General features: G+C 37.6%; 1 protein-coding gene across 4 annotated transcripts in view; it reads right to left on the reverse strand.

The window, feature by feature from the left end:
- Positions 1-2,962: 2,962 nt before the first annotated feature.
- Positions 2,963-19,276, reverse strand: part of LOC145684207 (mitochondrial intermediate peptidase) — a 43,103-nt gene continuing 26,789 nt past the window's right edge. For all 4 annotated transcript variants that reach the window (XM_081756266.1, XM_081756268.1, XM_081756267.1 and 1 more), the window contains exons 8-11: positions 18,463-18,590; positions 13,865-14,086; positions 7,581-7,814; positions 2,963-3,386 (exon numbers count right to left, since the gene is read on the reverse strand). In XM_081756266.1, the coding sequence (XP_081612392.1) occupies positions 3,081-3,386; positions 7,581-7,814; positions 13,865-14,086; positions 18,463-18,590 (890 nt within the window). In that variant the 3' untranslated portion in view covers positions 2,963-3,080. The remainder of the gene's footprint in view (positions 3,387-7,580; positions 7,815-13,864; positions 14,087-18,462; positions 18,591-19,276) is intronic.

The raw sequence follows: 19,276 nt of genomic DNA on the forward strand, positions 1-19,276 counted from the left end.
ATTTAAACCATTTACACCAGGGGAGGACGTTGTCCCCTACTTTCAGAAATATCTAGGGCGTTCCTCCACTTCCTAAAAATTTACACTGGGCAAAGGTAGGTATTGGAGACGGCGTGACGTCATGCGTTCCCCTACCTTTTCAGATCCACTTTTACTCCTGATTTGCACTAGAAACACATTAGAACGTGGGTTGAGGGACACGCTTTACACCTGTGTTGTAACCTTACAACAATTCAATTATCTTAATATCATACGGTAGTTCAAATAAATTTTCACGCCTCGATGCTTAGAGCAGGTCGTTAAACCGATGGGGTCTATCTGTGCATTCAAGTTTGTAATTATCACGGCTAGGGGAGAAAATTCTGATAGAAAATACTGGTCCTCCAGGCTAAGGATTGATGTCAGGTTGCCATAGCATATATCCGCAAACTAAACATATGTTCCTTGCTCTGAATGCACATTAATTACACTTTCAGTCGCCTCGAGCTACTTCTAGTACTAGTATTTCTATACCTAACCATGGGTCACTTGTTGAATGACATTCTTAGTATTGTTAAGACTTCTCAGAAACAAAACAACAGGAAACCTAAAGTAGCTGATTACAATATTACGTGAAAATAACATAACTGAAGTTGAGTGTGGTTTTAAGCTCAAACTCATCTATATTTCGAGGTAAACTCAGCTCACGCTCCAATTTTTCAAAATGTAATAAAACTCACAATAAAGAGAGTGCTCAAGTGAGCTAGCTTATTTACAGCCCTTGGTAAAAAGATTTTAAGAGTTTGGTTTACGGACACTAACCTGATGCCAATGGCTACGTCCAGCGTCGCAGCTTAGATTTCTTTCCTGGGATGGCAAGCACTACTATGCGTATTTGGGCAACCTAGAAGTTTTTTCTTCTAATTCTTGGGTCCCCTCTTTCCATCTTTCTCTTACTCTTTATGGGTACCCCGGAACCCGTGTGCTGTTTGATTATGTAATATAGTGAACCTGTTCGATGCTTCATTTGTAATTTCATGTTCGTATCGTATATGGAGTAAGAAAATTTTGTCTTAAAGTGGACTCCCCTCGAAGGGAGGGGAGCTTCCCTAGTGGAAACAGTTTCCCCCTACCCTCCACGAGTTACGGCCCTAGTTCCAGGTTCAAATTTTACAATAATTCATTTTCTTAAATCATTTGTCTCCTTTAATCTAAAGGGCATAATAGCGGGACGTTAAACTAAAATTTCAGTTCATTAACGGCCGATTGCACCAACGAGATAGTGATGTCAACCGAATCGGCTCGAGCCCTGAGCAATCGGCTCAACTCGAGCTCCGACTCAGGTGAGCCATCGGCTCGGCTCGATTCGGCCCAACTGAGCCGAGGGCTTGAGCTGACTCGGTTGGGTGAGCTGTTGGCTTGGCTCGGCTCGGCTCGGCGGTGACTGAGACGTGAGCCGAGCCGCTCGAGCCGTTGACAACACTACCAGGTTCAACTGTTGAACTTGAGTATGAATTTCGTTCAACAGTTGAACCTCGTTGGTGCAATCGGCCGTCCCCGGGCAATTAAGTTTCTGGTGGACAACGTGTCCGTGGGTTTTCTCGGGGTACTCCCATATTCTCATTCCACCAATTCTTCTATCATCATTGACGTGGCTTATTTATTCGTCTCCCTCAGTCTAACAGATATAAGCGTAGGACGTTAAACTGAAAGATTTCGTTTTATTTCATTTTCCAAATTCCATCTTGTAGGCTTTCCACAAGGGTGGAGACGATGTTGTAGGCGTCATTTTAACAGTCCAAGTGTACGGAAATCCATTGGGGCGATGTCAGGTCTTTTTACAGGAACGTCATAAAAAAGGATAACACGAATTTCAGTTTCCGGTTTCAAATTACAGTACGATAAAACTGGAAGGTACAGGTGGACACTTTGTCTACGTAGATCCGCATCTGTTCTTGTTGGCTCCGTACAAATAAGGAAAGCTTCTCCAATAGATTGAGAAAAAAAATGAAATGAAATATTTGAGTTTTACGTCCCACGATTATGCCGGTTAGGCTAAAGGAGACGGTGATGATGGGTAATGAATGAAATGGTGGAATGAAGAAAGTGGGAGGAAACGGGAGAACCCCGAGAAAAAATCCACGCACACGATGTTCGTCCACCATCCAATAGATTGAGGTCATCATGGATTGTTGAAAGCACGCAGAATTTACCTTTACGTTTTTGTCCAACTTCTACTTGAAGACGTATCTTACGACAATCGTGAATCCCTGCACAAAACCTCTGCACTATCAGTAACACTTTGTATGTTCATTTTCCCAGAGATGTCATGGTACGTAGTTACTTGAATGTTACTGTTCCGCATGGGATAAATGTATAGTAACCGGCAGATGGTTGTCATATAAATTCTATGTGGCAAACATCTTCCATTTTGACTCTGTCAAGTATCTATTGTGCAGTTTTCGGTACTTTGACTTGGCGAATATTTCTTTATTGGCCCATCTGTGTTCTCCAGGCCATAGTATATTCACCTTAAGCATTTTTTCTGATAATGTTTCATTCATCCTTGTAAGAAAAAAAGTGAGTGAAAAACAACCATGATGTACCCTTCCAATATCAATCAACAAAACACTCCGGTACCTGTATGCTGAGATACCACAGTAATAACGACGCCGGTTCCATGTTTCTGACTCAACTTTACAGTAGACAGCAGCGTTGCCAAATAGGTCGGATATAAACCAATCAACTTTTTGCAGAGTTTCACTACTATTAACTTCGAAACGAAGCCCTTTAACTATCCTATACTTGATTCCGTTTCCCCTCTATCATTCTACTGTAATTTGCTTTTGTTTCTTTTATCTTCATTCCGTGTTGCAAATTCTCACATTTTCCTCCATTACTACATTATATTACAGCCAGAACAAACAAGATCATCTCTACCAAAGGTGTACTTGAAAAATCAAACATAATTAGAAAAGAAAAACTTTCATTGGATTATTTACAGATTTACAATACAGTTTCTAAATACAAAACAACAACGAGAAAAATTATTATTGTCCGACCAGTTTAAAAAAAAAAAATACATTTAATAAGAAAATGCGCTATAATGAAGTGACATGTTCGACTTGATCTACCAGAGACTTCTTTGTGTCGAGTTCTTTGATTAAAGAACTAACTAAACTTTGAGGAGTCACTTCTTTCCGGAGGAAATGTGAAACTAACTGCTGAGGTGGCTTCCCGCCACCATGTGCCAAACACTCCCTGCGGTACCTCTCTCCGCTCGACGAACTAAAAGGATCATCCTGGAAATATTCCTGCCAAATCCACGAGGCAATCGCACGAGACATGAGGTAGGCGTAATATTTGGCTCCGTAACCGACTAGATGGCTAAACCTGAGCTGCCACGCCTGGAAAGAAAATGAACATTTAGTACTAACACTGACTGCACACGGTAGCCATATAAAAATCAAACCAAAATAACTATTTTACATACGTTGTTTCCAATAATAAATATACCGGACGTATTAAAAGCCTAAACCATAGACCAACTCCGTTATGATTTAAATGGATGGGCGTCAGCCGTTTGGGCTCCACACTGCTAAGGCGCCCCATGTTAAATGAAAATGAAACGTTTCTACAGGGTGGGCGAAAATTAACTCTCTACTGAAAACTATTTGTAACTTTTTAAATACCTATTAATACAATGTCTAAAAAGTTGTAAACAACTTACAATAGGGAGTTAATTCCCGATCACCCTGCACTTCAACAGGCTGCTGGAACGAAACATAAGGGCATGAAAAATGACATGGATTTTTTTTTTTTTTTTTTTTTTTTAACGAGTAAGCTGATCTAACTTTTTCATGCTTTACAGAACTAAAATTGTTAGTGGCAACAAATAGGCACACCTTTTAGAGCCTTTAACATTCGTTTTTCTAGATATTTTCGGAAACTACTCATGACAATTTACCTTCCAAATATGTCACCATGTTCATCTTGATGTGGTCTAACGACTGATACGAGGTGTGATCAAAAAGTACGCAGAATCACTTTATTACGAACACAGTACTACGCTTACATCAAATATGAATCACTCTCCTTCAAAGAGCTCCCCTTAGTTTGCAATACACTAGTTCAAGCGTTGACTCCACGATTGCAAGCACTTCTGCAAGTCTTCTTCCTTCAGGATCTTTAACTGCGCCGTCGTCAATCTCTCAATGTCGAGAATGGTATCAAAACGTTTACCTTTTAGCACGTTTTTTGATATTTACGAAAAGCCACAAGTCGCATGGTTCTATATCCGGAGAGAACGGCGGATGTGAACTTGCAGATTTTTTTTCCGACCAAAAACTCGCGGATCAAAAGCGAAGTCTGGGGAACAAATTTCGCACTTATTCTTCTTATTTGCAAATCAGTGGTTAAAATACTTTGCACGGACCCGTATGAGATGTTTAGTTCTTCGGAAAGCTCTAGAAAGTCACTCACCTGTTTGAACGAATCATTTGTGCCACATTTTGCACGTTTTCATCTGCTTTTGAAGTTGACGGACATCCGGATCGTTGCTCGTCTTTAACAGACTAATTCATACTTTTGAATCGCTCGTACTTTTTTTTTGTAAGCAGTCTTCAATGTCTCTGCTTCATGGTTATACATTGATTTTTATGTTTCGTGAGTTCTTTGGCACTTTTCATGCAGCTTAAAACAAAACTTAATGACCTGCGACAAACATTCTTACCACATTCTTTTTCGTGAGTTCTTTGGCACTTTTTATGCAGCTTAAAACAAAACTTAATGACCTGCGACGAACATTCTCACCTTTCTGCCTCTGGAAGCCAACTGACACGTCGCAATTCGTTCAAACTCGATACTGACTGTCTGAAAAGTTCAGGCTACCGAGGTTACTAGTTCAATGGATAAAACGTCGATAGGTAGTGCTGTAACTACTTTCACCGTACTTTTTGATCAGACCTCGTATATATATATATATATATATATATATATATATATATATATATCATCATTGGATAGTATATTTTAGTTAGCCAGAAATTAAAACAAGAACTAACAACAATTTTGGATTGTATCTCATTAACCATAACACGTATTACCATCATCTTGCTAGTGTCGTAATAAAGAGCTTGATGAGAGCATTTCATCGTAATAGGCGACGCGGATATCGTACAGCAGCCCTGGCCACGGCGAGCAGATAGTGGAAACTCTCCTCGTGAGCGCTCACGAGCATTCTACGTGCAAATACCATTGTTCGTGCTTCGTGAATCTTCGGGTTCCGTCCTTCGAGGAGCGGAAGTGTTGTCAACCTTGGCGGTAATCACTAGCCCACCAAATAAAAAAAAAGTATGTATGGTAACTGATTGCCATTTAGTGTAAAGTGTTTTTTACAATGTGGTAACCGTTAACTATAGACAACACAAACTTGTAACAGCAATCAAATGATAAACTATGTACGTTCCTTTTCTTCTTTTTTCTTTCCTTTTGTTAAAGAGGGATGTGGTGGAATCAAACCAACGCTTACATTTATAAAAATTTGCTAGTTTGCCCAATGGAAAACCGGTTTTCAAGATATATATATATAATCAAGTTCTTAATCCGAGTGTGGGTTTGTTATATTATGTTGTTTCGCTTTTTGGGAAAAGAGAGAATCTGTTGATACAAAAAAAAAAAAAAAAAAAAAAAAAAAAATACTGTAGCACTTGTTTGTAATTATCTAAGTATTATCTCCAGAAAATTAGCTTATGAATGTATGTGTGTACGAATAGGCTTAGCAAGGGGTTGGTTGTGGAGATTAGAAGACACTATTACACCATCAATAGGAAGAATAATATTTCTTACTCCACTTTTAAAGTTACTTTGATCGCAAAGAATCAAACAAAATATTAAGAGAGCCAAAGAGATTTTCCATTTTTAAGAGTGACCATTAGTGACTACCATTAGTGTTTTTTTTTTTTTAACAAGGAGTGTCTTTTTAATAATGAAAAACATGTTGTGCCTGGCTGGTTGCTTGCCGGTGGCTTGTTAAAAGTGAAAAAGAATGTTAAATCATATCAACGACTGAAGCTACACGCTTGTCTTTCTTCGATAGATACTGATTGATTTTGAAAGTCACAATGTTGTAGGGCTACTGTAACAGCGTAAAATCGGAAGGAAACGTTCCAACTGAATGATACGAACAATTATTCCCAATATCTTGAACATGAAACGTGGGTTGCACGGATAACGCTTAAAGTGGGCTGGACTGCACTGGAATTTCCTTCCGGCAAATTAGTGTTTGGTCGGAACTCAGTTCTTCTGTGTAATTGTCTCTTAACAACATTTGAACATTTCTTTTAGATAATAATAACAAACTAACTAATTAACTATATGCCCTATGGAACGGGAAGGTTCAATGCCGCGTTTACAAAATATTTCCACTAACTTCTGTCCTTAGCCAACTGGATCCAGTTTCTACTCTGTACTCTTATTTCTGCAAGATCCATCTTAATATTGTCTTTCCATCTACGCCTAGGTCTTCCTAGTGGTCTTCTTCCAATTGGGTTTTCAGTTAAAATTATGAAAGCGTTTCTAATTTCTTCCATTCTGGCTACATGGCCTGCCCACCTGAGCCTTCTACACCTAATGACCCTAACAATGTTAGGTGAGCGGTATAAACTATGCAATTCCTCATTATGAATTTCCTCCAATCCCCATTTTCATCCCTCTTTGGTCCGAATACTATTACTACTACTACTACTACTACTACTACTACTACTACTACTACTACTACTACTACTAATAATAATAATAATAATAATAATACGTATTATTATTATTATTATTATTATTATTATTATTATTATTATTATTATTATTATTATTATTTTCAATCTCCCGTCGTTCTGCTATCAATCTAGGAACGAAAGGCGTTTACAACTGAGCAAACGTGAAGCGAGTGACAACTTACAGACCGAGTGATAATGTAATACAACGTCACGAATTGTGTAAGCAAGCTAAAAAGGTCTGAAACAATTCATTTCCGATTTTTGCAGTCGTTTTTACGTCTGTAAGCTGACATGTTTAATATTAGTTTCTTTCTTTCTTGTTCATTTGTTAGTTACTTCAACGCTAACTGTAACCTTTATCATGCGTCTTCCTCGACCAAAAAACGTACCAATTTTATTTCCTGCAGTGTTTTCGCGTCACTGCTTTCGAAATGGGGAGGGGGAGGAGGAGAGCACACTTGCAGATTTCACGCTTGCGTCTGCTCAATGCTTCAACATCGTGCGAATTTCTGACCAGGCTTGGCCGTAGGTTTTTTGCCATCATGTGTGGTTGGCAACACTTATCGGATGCAGTGGAAGGGGCGAAGCTACCACCATCTGTGTTCACCTGCTCTTTTCTTCGCTCGTGCTCGCTCGTGCTTCGGCTCCGGGAGCCAATTCATGGACAGGCCTGTCGTACAGCATCGATTGTTAGATTTACAAAAATGATCGATTTTCTCGAAAACTACACATGAAAATTTAAACTCACTCGTATCGTATTTTCTCAGCCCGTTGAGGTGTATCGATTATAGAATGATTCTAGAATTTTAGTAACCTCAAAATACTTACCGTATTAGAAACATGAGGAATTCCATAGTACTTGTTCTGCACTTCGGCTAAAATGTCTGTGGTTGAACCTTTGAGCGGAAGCTGTCCATGGTATTTTTGGTCTAACACGGAGTAGAACACTTGCATTTGCATTTCACATGCTGAGAACAAATTCTTCGAAGCACATAAACGATTCAACATAGGGTACGGCATCTTCTCCTGAGTCTGGAAATGGCGAGCGAAAGTGGAAAGAACCTGAAATGTACACACGAAAACAAACATGGTCAGCTCAAATAGTAATTCTTCACAACTAGATATTTAGTTTATTTTAAGGCAACCCCCTAAAAAAATAAAAATAAATAAAATAAAATTAAGAAAATAAAAAAATTAGCAATAAAAATAAATTATCTTGCTAAATGCTAATAAATTTTCCTAAATTAACATGCTTTTCTTATGTAAATAAATTTATTTTTCTTGCTGTCAATACTTAAAATATCTGCTAATCTGCTAAATTCAAACGTGAGCAATATAAAATTTTCATTTGTTTTTTGATAAAATCTAAAAATCCATTGCAATCAGAATAAAATTCACTGAGCTCAGATAGCAAGAACTTATTTGTGGCGCTATTTTTTGGATTTGTTTCCTATTGTGCCGATAAAGATTATCGTCTACTTTACCACTCATGTTAAGGATAGCGGCTCTCAGCTGATGGGCATTTTTTGAACCAAGAGGGAACTGAAAAAATGAAATGAAATATTTAAGTTTTACAATTATCCCCATTAGACTAAGGTACACGAAAAAAAAGTAAAAAGGATCGATTTACAATGGGGTAAATACGGTATTCTTCATGATGTTCGACATGAAGAGATATGGCTGGCTAAATGACGCAGATTGGGTGATACGTGGCCATCGCATCGCCTTCCTACGATGGCCACTTCCATTATTATCGTTTTCACGACTGAAGTTCCCTACTTCGTAATTCAAAGATAATAAAGTGTCTCATAATTAAAGGTCAACACGAAAAATCATCTGTGCCTCATTGGGAATCGGATTCGAAACCATGCGCACAACAGAAAACATTAACGATTTAGTACAAATACACCAAAAATAGGTCAGTATTATACCCAAAGCAGAACAACGGGCGACATTGTTGCAGAAAGAAAATGTAGGCTGCAGAAAGATTCTCTACTATGTAAAGAAAAGTTACGGCTGTAGATAGATTTTCTTCTCTGTAAGTGAAACACGATTCAGAACAATTCAACGTTAGATATTCATGAAAATATACCGACAAGCTTGAGAGGCGCGAAAGGAAAGAATAAGCGATATGTACAGTCGCCAGTAGTAGTGCATACAGCCAAGTCAAGATCCTAGAAGACAGCTAGCTGTCCGGGGGCGAGGGGGTGCGGTGGCTCAGTGGTAAAGGGTTCACCCCTGGTGCTTGGGGTCCCTGGTTCGATCTCAGCTCGCGCTGTATGAACTTTGTGGCGGACAAACACCGTGCTCGTGGGTATTCTCGGGGTTCTCCCATTTCCTTTCACTTTCTTCATTCCACCATTTCATTAATTTCTCATCATCACTTTTTTTTTTTTTTTTTTTTTTTTTGCCTAACCGACATAACCGTTGGACGTAAAAGTTAAAGATCTCATTTCATTTCATTTAAAAGCTGTCCGGGAGCGGGATGCCTGCTGAGCAATTGCACATTGTATGGTAGTGCTGCCGTCGTTGTTATAACCTGACTGTGTTACTTTATTCAAGACATCATCTGAGTTATCCTGTGAAATTTACGTCCACAACCAGCAAAAATGTGAGTATATTTCGTGACAGTTTCACTGCGATCAAAGGAAGATAAATGAAAATAAATTGTCTCCAGCGAGGCTATGCCTAGTATTTTGGATAAAATAAATACTTGTAAATGCTTTGAGTAAATATATATGAGGTTTTCTTGATTGGTTACTTATTCAGTTAATATAAAGCCCTATAAGCCTCCTGTATATTTCTCCATAAATAATAAACCTACAGGTTAAAAAAAAAAAAAAAAAAAGTTTAGAAAAACAGAACTTTTTTGCATTTATGTGCTTGAAAATTTTAGGTTATAAGTTTACTAAGATTATTAAAATCTTTGCAGATAGTTTATGGGATTTTTTTGTACGTCGTCGCAGAAAGTTGGAAAACGTTCTGCCTTGCGGGGTATTATATTGTAAACTGACCATACCCAATGAAAACACAGTGTTGCGCTAGTTGAAACTTACGCACAGTCGTACAAACTCGTCTTTCATTTGATTTTTATCTTATGTATAACTTAGGAACCAAAGATCTGCATACCACACTATTTCACAAACTTTCACAGGAAGTTAAGGTCAACTACCAAAAAACCTCCAGATCGATGACTTCGGGTCAACTTGCATGATATACAGGGTGTTTCAAAACGAATATCGGGATATACACTGTTTCTTCTGTCTGCCGTTAGAAAGCGCTAGTGGCAAAGGTAGCCACTACTGAGCAGAAAGCTTTTTGTACCTCATATTTTGCAAAGACTGAATCTGCAAGTACAGTACAACTGTCTGTGTGGAGAATTTTAATGAAATGCTTACAACTACGTCCTTATCGTTCGCAGTTGCTACAAACTCTAAAGCCTACAGACTACGATTTACGTGGCAACCTTGTAAATGAAATGTTGCTGCATAACGACGATTTTCTGGATCGTGTTGTCTTCAGTAATGAATTGACATTTCGCCTAAGCTATGATGTTAACACTCATACTGTTCGCGCCTGGGTGTCAGTAAATCCCCATTGATGGTACACTTATAACGAGACACCCCTAAATTCAATGAATTTTGTGCCATATCCCTGTGTCCCCATATGGGCTTTTCTCGCCTATCGATGTGTGCCGTATGATAATGATACTCACATTGAACACTTAAAGCAAAAACTGTTTCAAATGCTCTTTCATTTGATGTATTATTTATAAGTTAAATGTAATAAATATTACAAAACCTTAAAAACCCGATATTCATTTTTAAACACCCTGTAGTGTCATTGTGATTATTCTTTTCAGAAAAAAAATGAAGGACGAAAATAAAATCATCTTTCCTTGATGAACATCCAATTTTTTTAAAATTGTGCAGAATAAAGATTAAACTCAAACTTTTTTGCAAGACAGTGAGAGCTCCTAAGCACAAATTTATGATTTTAAAAAGCGTACAACGATATGCTTAATTGACTCATGTACAACCCTGTAGTTACTTCACAATAAATGACGCATCGCGATTGCCAATGAAAAAAAAAAACTGTTACTATAGTGCTGCCAAAATGCCCTGATCCGTGACAAAAATGCAAACTAAAGCTCACACGCACGCGTTGAGCCAATAAGGGTTCAGCTGCTGTTAAGCGAGAGACCGGATGAGGAATGGAAGTGGAATAGCAGCGCTTGGAACGGAAGACCAGGTGTCAAGTCAATGTGGTATATCTATAAAAGCATATATTCCAATTTTAATACAAGGTAAATACACTAAATTCTGAACAGAAATTTTGGAATATCAAACTTCATCGCCGATCATGGAGGATCGCCGAAAGTTGGCATTTCCGTGGTATTTGTGCACACTGTTGTCAGACCGGTTTGTCGGAGACCGAGATTGTCTTGCTTTATTGTCACATGACGTTTTGCCTTCTAACTGTTGCATCCATGAACGTATATTACACATGTCCACGAAACCATCATCACATGTTTGATTCAACTGGCGATTGAATTTCAAGGGGTGTTACACCACGCAAATGAAGAAAACGAATGATTACACGCTGTTCTTGTAATGAAAACAAGTATCGTTCCGAAGTATTAAAAATCTCTCACTCTCACCTCTGCCACTAGAGTTCTGTATGAGTATGGTGTCGCCATCTTTTATCGTTTAGAACGAGTGCTCGTATATTTTAAAACAAAGCAGCAAGTTTCTATCTGTTATCAGGCCCGAGAAAAAAATGGAGTTGTTATAACTTGACCACACCTCGTATAATTGCTAATTGTTGCTACAGGGTACAAAATGAATAAATCAAATACAGAGTAATCCAAAACAACCTCCCACATTTGAAAGGCGAATAAAATAAAAAGTATTGTAGATAGGAAATTGTTTATTAAAAATATAAAATGGTGTTGAAAGCAATTTTTAATTGCTTTGTTCTGATATGTTCTGTTCTTACACTCTCCATAGGAAGCCCAACAGCGCAGTATGCTTCCTTGCAGAACGTTCTCGGAACTGCAAAAATAGACTGTTTCACAGCTTCGACATTCCAACTGTAAACCTGTAGTTCGGAAGTTCTCGACAGCTGCTTTTGAAAAATATTTCGACTGCGTGCGTGCGATTGAGTTCCTGGCCAAACTATAACGACGAGTGGAAACAGCAGAAGAGGTGAGCGGAAGCGATGACTCTCACTCCTCTTGTCCCTCCAATGAAAGCGCTACAGCCGATCAAAAAGTGGTTTTACTGGATGCTATCTACAATAATTGTATTGCAATTGCTGTGCAATTTCAACACACAACAGAAGAGAATAATTACAAATTGTTTTCAACGCCATTTTATATTTTTAAATAAACAAGTTTCTATCTCCAATACATTTTGTTTTATTAACCTTTAAAATGTGAAAGGTGTTATTGGGTCACCCATACGTATGCCCAGGAAGGCAGAACCTACCCATATGTACAGAGTCTTCCAAAAGTCCTGCAAAAAAGTAAAAAGCTATAACTTTCAAAGTACTACTTACAATTTTGTATTTTGTTTGTAATGTTTAGTGGAAATATTATAATTTTTGTTGGCAGCAATGAGCGAATGTAAACGTTGACGTCATAACCGAAAATCACGTCACAAAAATGGCGTCTACTTAAGAGAAAGCGCAGTGTGTGGCGTGGTTTTGTAAGTTAAAATCTAGTGTTTTGGTGAGAAGAAAATTCCGACAAAAATATTAGAAACAACCACCTGCAGGTTCAAGTATCAAGAGATGGTACGATAAGTTCCTAGCTACCGGAAATGCCTCGTAGCGAAAGGCCAACAACCAGTGTTGATGTGATTCAGTCCGTGCAGGAAAGCGTGTTGTGAAGTCCAAAGAAATCGTTGAAACGCAGATCCTTGGAGCTGCGAGTGCCAATGACAACGCTACACAATACCGTTCGTAAGAAAATAAAGGCAAAGCCTTACAAGTTAAAACTTGTACAGGAATTGACGGAAGAAGACTGTGACATAAGAAGTGAGTTTTGTGAAATGATGCTTGTACGGTTGAACAGTGATCCGGGGTTTCTTTCAAAGTTACTGTTCTCAGATGAATCCACGTTTCATGTGTCGGGTAAGGTAAACCGACACAATTGTAGAATCTGGGAAATTGAGAATCCACACGAATTTGAGACACATGTTCGTGATTCTCCAAAGTTAAATGTATGGTGTGCCATCCTTGGATTCCCGAAAAGACTTCAGCAATGTTTGGACGTAAATGGTGCTCAGCTGGAGGTTTGGCGTTGAAAAAATGGTTGGAAACAAAATTTTAGACTTTCTTACAAGTCCACTAAAGGTTTTGTACAAATACAATAAATGGTTACAAAGTTACAGCTTTTTACTTTTTTGCAGGACTTTCGGAAGACCCTGTATATTAATATTAGCAGTGAATAGGAGTCATTGACATGATATCAGTGAACATACAACCCATTTGGTGAAATTTTTAATTCCGGGATATACGATAACACTTATATATCCGACAAGTGAGTTGCGAAAACAACCTCAATTCTGGAAGAAAAATTATTCACGGATTTCCAAATTATTCCCCTTAACCACCAACAGAAATGATAACACACGAATTTGAGATGTGGAAAGAATTTTTCGCGAAGTTTTTACCAAACGAGGAACATGGAAGTTTTCATTCAAATTGTATTGCGATCAAAATAAAATAAAGACGTATTTTTAGATAAGTCCATTTCCCTCATTCAACAGCATGTGTTAGTTACGCACTTTAACATAAAACTTAACTCACTAGTGCTACAATGGCAAACTGCTACGGTATGCCAGACAGTGATTAGCGCATTGGCTCCTAACGTCTTTATTAATGGTTTCCACGATCGGAGTTCGCTACCTCTTAATTCAAGAACCTCCCAACTGCTTCATGACACTATCCAATACCTAATATTTTGTATACCAATTGGAAATCGAACTCGAGATTACGAGGTCTAATTATCTGGCTACCTAGCTGCATTCTTCTTAACATTTAATAGAAAATTACATACATATAGACTGCGTATAATTTAGATTTTTAAAATAGAAAAAAAAACTTACTCTAGGATCATTGGCAAAATATTCCATTAAAACTGACGGGACTTCAGCAAAATCCGTGCTGCACCGTGTTCCGGTCACGTGCTGATATTTAGTTCTCGCCAGCATCGAATGCAGAGCATGTCCCATTTCATGAAACAAATTATCCACCATACTTGGAGTTAGGAGACTAGGACTTGACCAACGAGGCATTGGGAAGTTTAACATCAGCGCTACAATTGGATTCTGAAAAAGAACGAAAAAGTCATGAAAATATGGAAGTAAACATTTATTCTTTGTATCATCGAACTTTTGGAAAAAAATATAATAATAATAATAATAATAATAATAATAATAATAATAATAATAATAATGATGATGATGATGATGATGATGATGATGATGATGATGATGATGATGATGATGATGATGATGATGATGATGATGATGATGATGATGATGATGATGATGATGATGATGATGATGATGATGATGATGATGATGATGATGATGATGATGATGATGATGATGATGATGATGATGATGATGATGATGATGATGATGATGATGATGATGATGATGATGATGATGATGATGATGATGATGATGATGATGATGATGATGATGATGATGATGATGATGATGATGATGATGATGATGATGATGATGATGATGATGATGATGATGATGATGATGATGATGATGATGATGATGATGATGATGATGATGATGATGATGAAGAAGAAGAAGAATATGAAGAAGAAGAAGAAGAAGAAGGAGGAGGAGGAGGAGAAAATATTTCTCTCAAACTGCCTTAAGCACACTGAGAATACAAAACTGTAAAATTAACTTACCTCAAGATATTTTTGAAACCTATCATTTTCACATTTTTACACTTGCTGAAATCTCATTTTATTTTATTTATTTATTTTTGCTAGCCACTGCCTTTGCCTGTTTATCTCATTTTTGTAAGGTGTCATTACCATACCCATTACTTATATCTGTTTCATATAGACCCTATGTACTGCATTTCTGTTTTTAGATTCTTAACCTGCTTTTAGTATTGTTTAAATCTAATATAGGCGTTATCTATCTAGTGGTAACATAAATACTGTCATAAATTTTGGGGAGGCTGTACATTATGGACAAAGTCAGTGAAACCTTGCGGAGTGCAGGAAGATATTGGTTATAGCTGTTTCAGGAGCAGAAGTGAAAAGAGGTTTGTGTAAACAATCGTCATGAAGTGGAGCTAAGAGAAAACAGTGTTGCTGCAGTCATAGCACTATATAAGGTAGGGAAGGTAACAGGACAGGTTTCAAACTTTTCCAGATGCTCAAAATTTTGAGACAGGTTCATCTATCACACTATCCAGCGATACAGTGAAACTGGAATTGCGTTAGACAAGGAAGGCCACAAACAGTGCACATTCTAGAGCTGTGAAAGCGATGCCCGCGCATGTGCGAAGAAACAGCAAACTTGAAAAATGTTTATGTCATGTGCGGTAAGGTCTGACTGCAAACTTACAAATGACGTACCAGGAAATCCTCATTAATGAGTTTAAGCGTCAGAGGGTCATAAAAGCAAAGTGCTTGCTGAAATGTTACACAGCAAATCGGGACAGACGAATCCCCTTCACGGATGAAAACACTTTCCACTGTTGACGGGGTGTTCAAAGCTCAAAACGATAGGGTTTATGTCATAAGTTCACAAGAAGCCGCAGAAAAGGCTCAATGGGTCCAGAAGAGTTATCATTCAGCTTCAGCCATGGTGTGGTAGGGGATCAATTATGAGCTGTACTGCTTCATTTTTGTGAAAAAGAGATTGAAACATCAGCCAAACTATACCAGCAGATTGCCTTGGAGGGACTGGAGAAGGACCTCAATATATATCTCTCTTTTGTGGTCAGGTCTCGAGCTTACAGCAAGGGTAAGAGCGCTCAAGAGTGGTTGGAGAGGATTGTGCTTAGATCTCATTTCGACATGTGATTGGCCTTCTACTACCAACTATGAGTAATCCAGATCTCAGTTTTCTAAACTACCAATTGTGAGGTGTACTGTACAGAAGATGGCCTGCAAGAAACGACACAATAACATTGACAATTTGAAGCGCTCTCTCATGCAGACAGCAGCAATTTCCCTTTAAAAATAGTGCGCAATGTAACTGGTGTGTGGCCATAAAGACAACTGGTGCGTCGCTTGTATGCGTGCAACTGGTGGTCATTTTGAGTAATAACTGGTGTTTCTTGTTCAAATGTACTGCTGTATAACAAAATATTCAGGTATTACAATATCTCTAACCAAATTGTGTACGTTTATTGATTACACTGAGACATAATACTTATCGTAATACTAGTTAATATTTTAAAAAGGTTAATATTTTAAATACTAACAAACAATTTTGTCAACGTGTTTTTCTTTGACGAATAAGAATTGATCAAAACACACAAAGATATATTTACCGTAAACTGCATTATGATCTTTACATCTACTGAAAATTATCTGGGTGTTTGGATTAAAAACTTATCTAAGCAGTGTTTCTTAATAAAGGCTTTTGAAAAAGTCTAATTTTCAATCCTTAGTAACTGTGTCCATTCCTAAGTATTCATTCGAAATCCACCACATCATGATCATAGAATTAGGCACTATAAAGTACTTTAGATGTGCATTGAATTTTGCGTCTCACTTGCGTTATACCTGCCGTAGAGATAACAAAAATGTGAATGTGATACTGTAGTGTCCTTAGTTTGCAATACCGAACAACAAATATCATATTGTAAATTTTCGTTTGACATGTAAATCTGAAATTTGTAATAACCTAACGTAGTGCCATTTGAAGAAAGAAAGAAAAGAAAAAAAAAAAAAACTATGTTGCGTCGGCTACGCTGTTAATATGGTGGTATCGAAGAGTATGTCAAACAATATCCCTCTGCCGATATTTGCATGATACAAAATTTCAGCGTTTTGAATCTCTGACGTTACAACTTTAAAAGTTACAAGAAAATATCAAGATAAATCGTGGCACGCTATATATATATACAGTATGGCGCTAAATTCGTTGTACAAAAGCAGAGGAGTGATTCCTGAGAGTAAAACAAACAAAAATGTTCCTATAAACATAGGGCGAAATCCCCATCGTTTACGTGTTATAGGCTGCCGAAAACATGAAAAAATGAATTTTAAAGGTCCATAGCTCCAAAACTATGGAACCTAGTGTAGTCGGGTCAAGACTTCACTTAGGAACTAGTATGTGCTCTATCCAAAAATGTCCAAATAAAGTACTCTCCAACTCACACAACAATGTTTATGGAGGCAGTTAGAGAGTACTTTATATCATAGGCTCGTAGTCAAACTCCCTCTATAAAAATTGTTGTGGAAGCACCTCAGGATTCTGAAACACGCATTTTTGGATAAGGCACATAGTAGTTTCTAAGTGAAGTCTTGACCCGACTACACTAGGTCCCATAGTTTTGGAGCTATGAACCTTTAAAATTCATTTTTTCATGATTTCGGTGAACACGTATACGATGGGGTTTTCGCCCTATGTTTATTGGAACTTTTTTGTTTGTTTTATTCTCAGGAATCACTCCTCTGCTTTTGTACAACGAATTTAGCACCATACTGTATATATATATATATATATATATATATATATATATATATATATATATATATATATATATATATAATGGTATACCCTCTCACGATTCCTTTAGACACTACAGCCAGCCAAAAAAACGACGATATGGGAATATCGTAGATACATTTTGAATCACTGGCATTGCTCTACGAGCCACTTATTAACATTGGTAAAGTTATACTAGGTTTCAGAACAAGAAAATCTTGATTCTTGAAATTGCACAGAACATCCACACCATCCACACGGCTCTGTCCCTTGTCAATAGGCCATAAATCTAAGAAAACAATAGGCGACCTTCGGTTAGGAAGAGGAAAAGAAGTTGCCACACGTTCCCTTTTCTCCAGATTTCTTTTATCACAAAATGTAATAACATTATGTCTTTATTTCTCACTTCTCCTTTCTTGTTTTTTCTTCTACCTAATGAAACCGGACATGTGGCAATATCCACCAACCACCGTCCTAACAAGGGTTGGGTTGTCTTTTTGGTAGTGTATGAGACAAAGCTCTTATGTTTTACAACGGACAATATATCATACTCCAAGAAGTTACATCTTCCGCAATTTACGCATGTATTTGTTTGCTCCCCTTGTTAGTGAGTGACTGTGTTTGTTTCTATTCATATAAGTAACTTGCACTGATGCTAATAGATGGGGTTAGTATCACAAGGTCGACCGGCTTTAACTGTCATCTGGAAAGAGATGTAACTACTTAATGGATTTGTAGATCAATGCTATGGCACAGTATTTATCAACGATGTTGCTACATTGTCACATTTTTCATGGTCGTAGCGTCTAAAGGAGGTTCTTAAGGGTATAACATTATAGAGCATTTTCTTTTTATTTTGATCTGTAGAATAGTTTCTTGATACTTTTGGAATATCCGACATAATGGCAAGATCGTTAATGAAAGAAACACTTCAGTTATCTTACTCATGATGAACATATAATCAGCTATTATAACTTACTGCCAGCGCAGTACCTACTCACTTGATATGATCCATCAGGAAGTTCTTTTCCACCCCGAATAGTGAAATGACAGTCTTGATTTGGTTTCCCAGGACGTTCATAGAAGTCACAATATATATGTCCAAGAAGTCCTTCCTCTTCATGAATAACTACAATTAGGAACAAATACAAATATTAATTAATAGCATGAACATACTTAAATCAAAGAATTGCAGCACAAACATAATAAATATTAATTTTATGGTAACTTAAAAGCTGTATATACCGGATGGCTTTCGAAATATACTGGTGGAAATGTATTTAAGAACACCAAGTACAATTTCACGGATCCGGCCCAAAGTTGCTGTCCTCGATGTACTCAATACTGCTTAGGTCCGCCAGAACCTGTTGTAAGGTTCTGTAATCTATCTCTCCTGGAGGTGAAATAATGTGGTGAGGAACAACCTGTGAGGGTTGATCTTATACAGCTGCATCTGATTCAAATTCAGTTGTGGTTCAGAGCCCATGTTAAAGTACGTAACCTTGCAAAAACATAAAAATTCAAACGGTTTAGATCCGGAGACCTAGCAGGATAAGAGTATAAAGCGTATATAGCAAGGAGGACACGCATAGAAGTCTGCACGGGCTCGGGCCGTAAAGTTTTATATATACAACCATATTTCTCGCGACTTTTCGGGCCTAACTTTGTAAATATATTGTATAACGCTTTACATTGCATGCAGTGATGAAAATTCTCCGGAAAATTTGGAAACGGAAAATTTTCCAGAAAATTATTCGGAAAATTTTCCGATTAATAAAAACATACTCCACTTATTCCTACATCGTTGTTTAGCCG

The sequence above is a fragment of the Thermobia domestica genome, chromosome 4 (assembly GCF_964235325.1).
Source record: "Thermobia domestica chromosome 4, izTheDome1.hap1.1, whole genome shotgun sequence".
Classification (NCBI taxonomy): Eukaryota; Metazoa; Arthropoda; class Insecta; order Zygentoma; family Lepismatidae; genus Thermobia; species Thermobia domestica.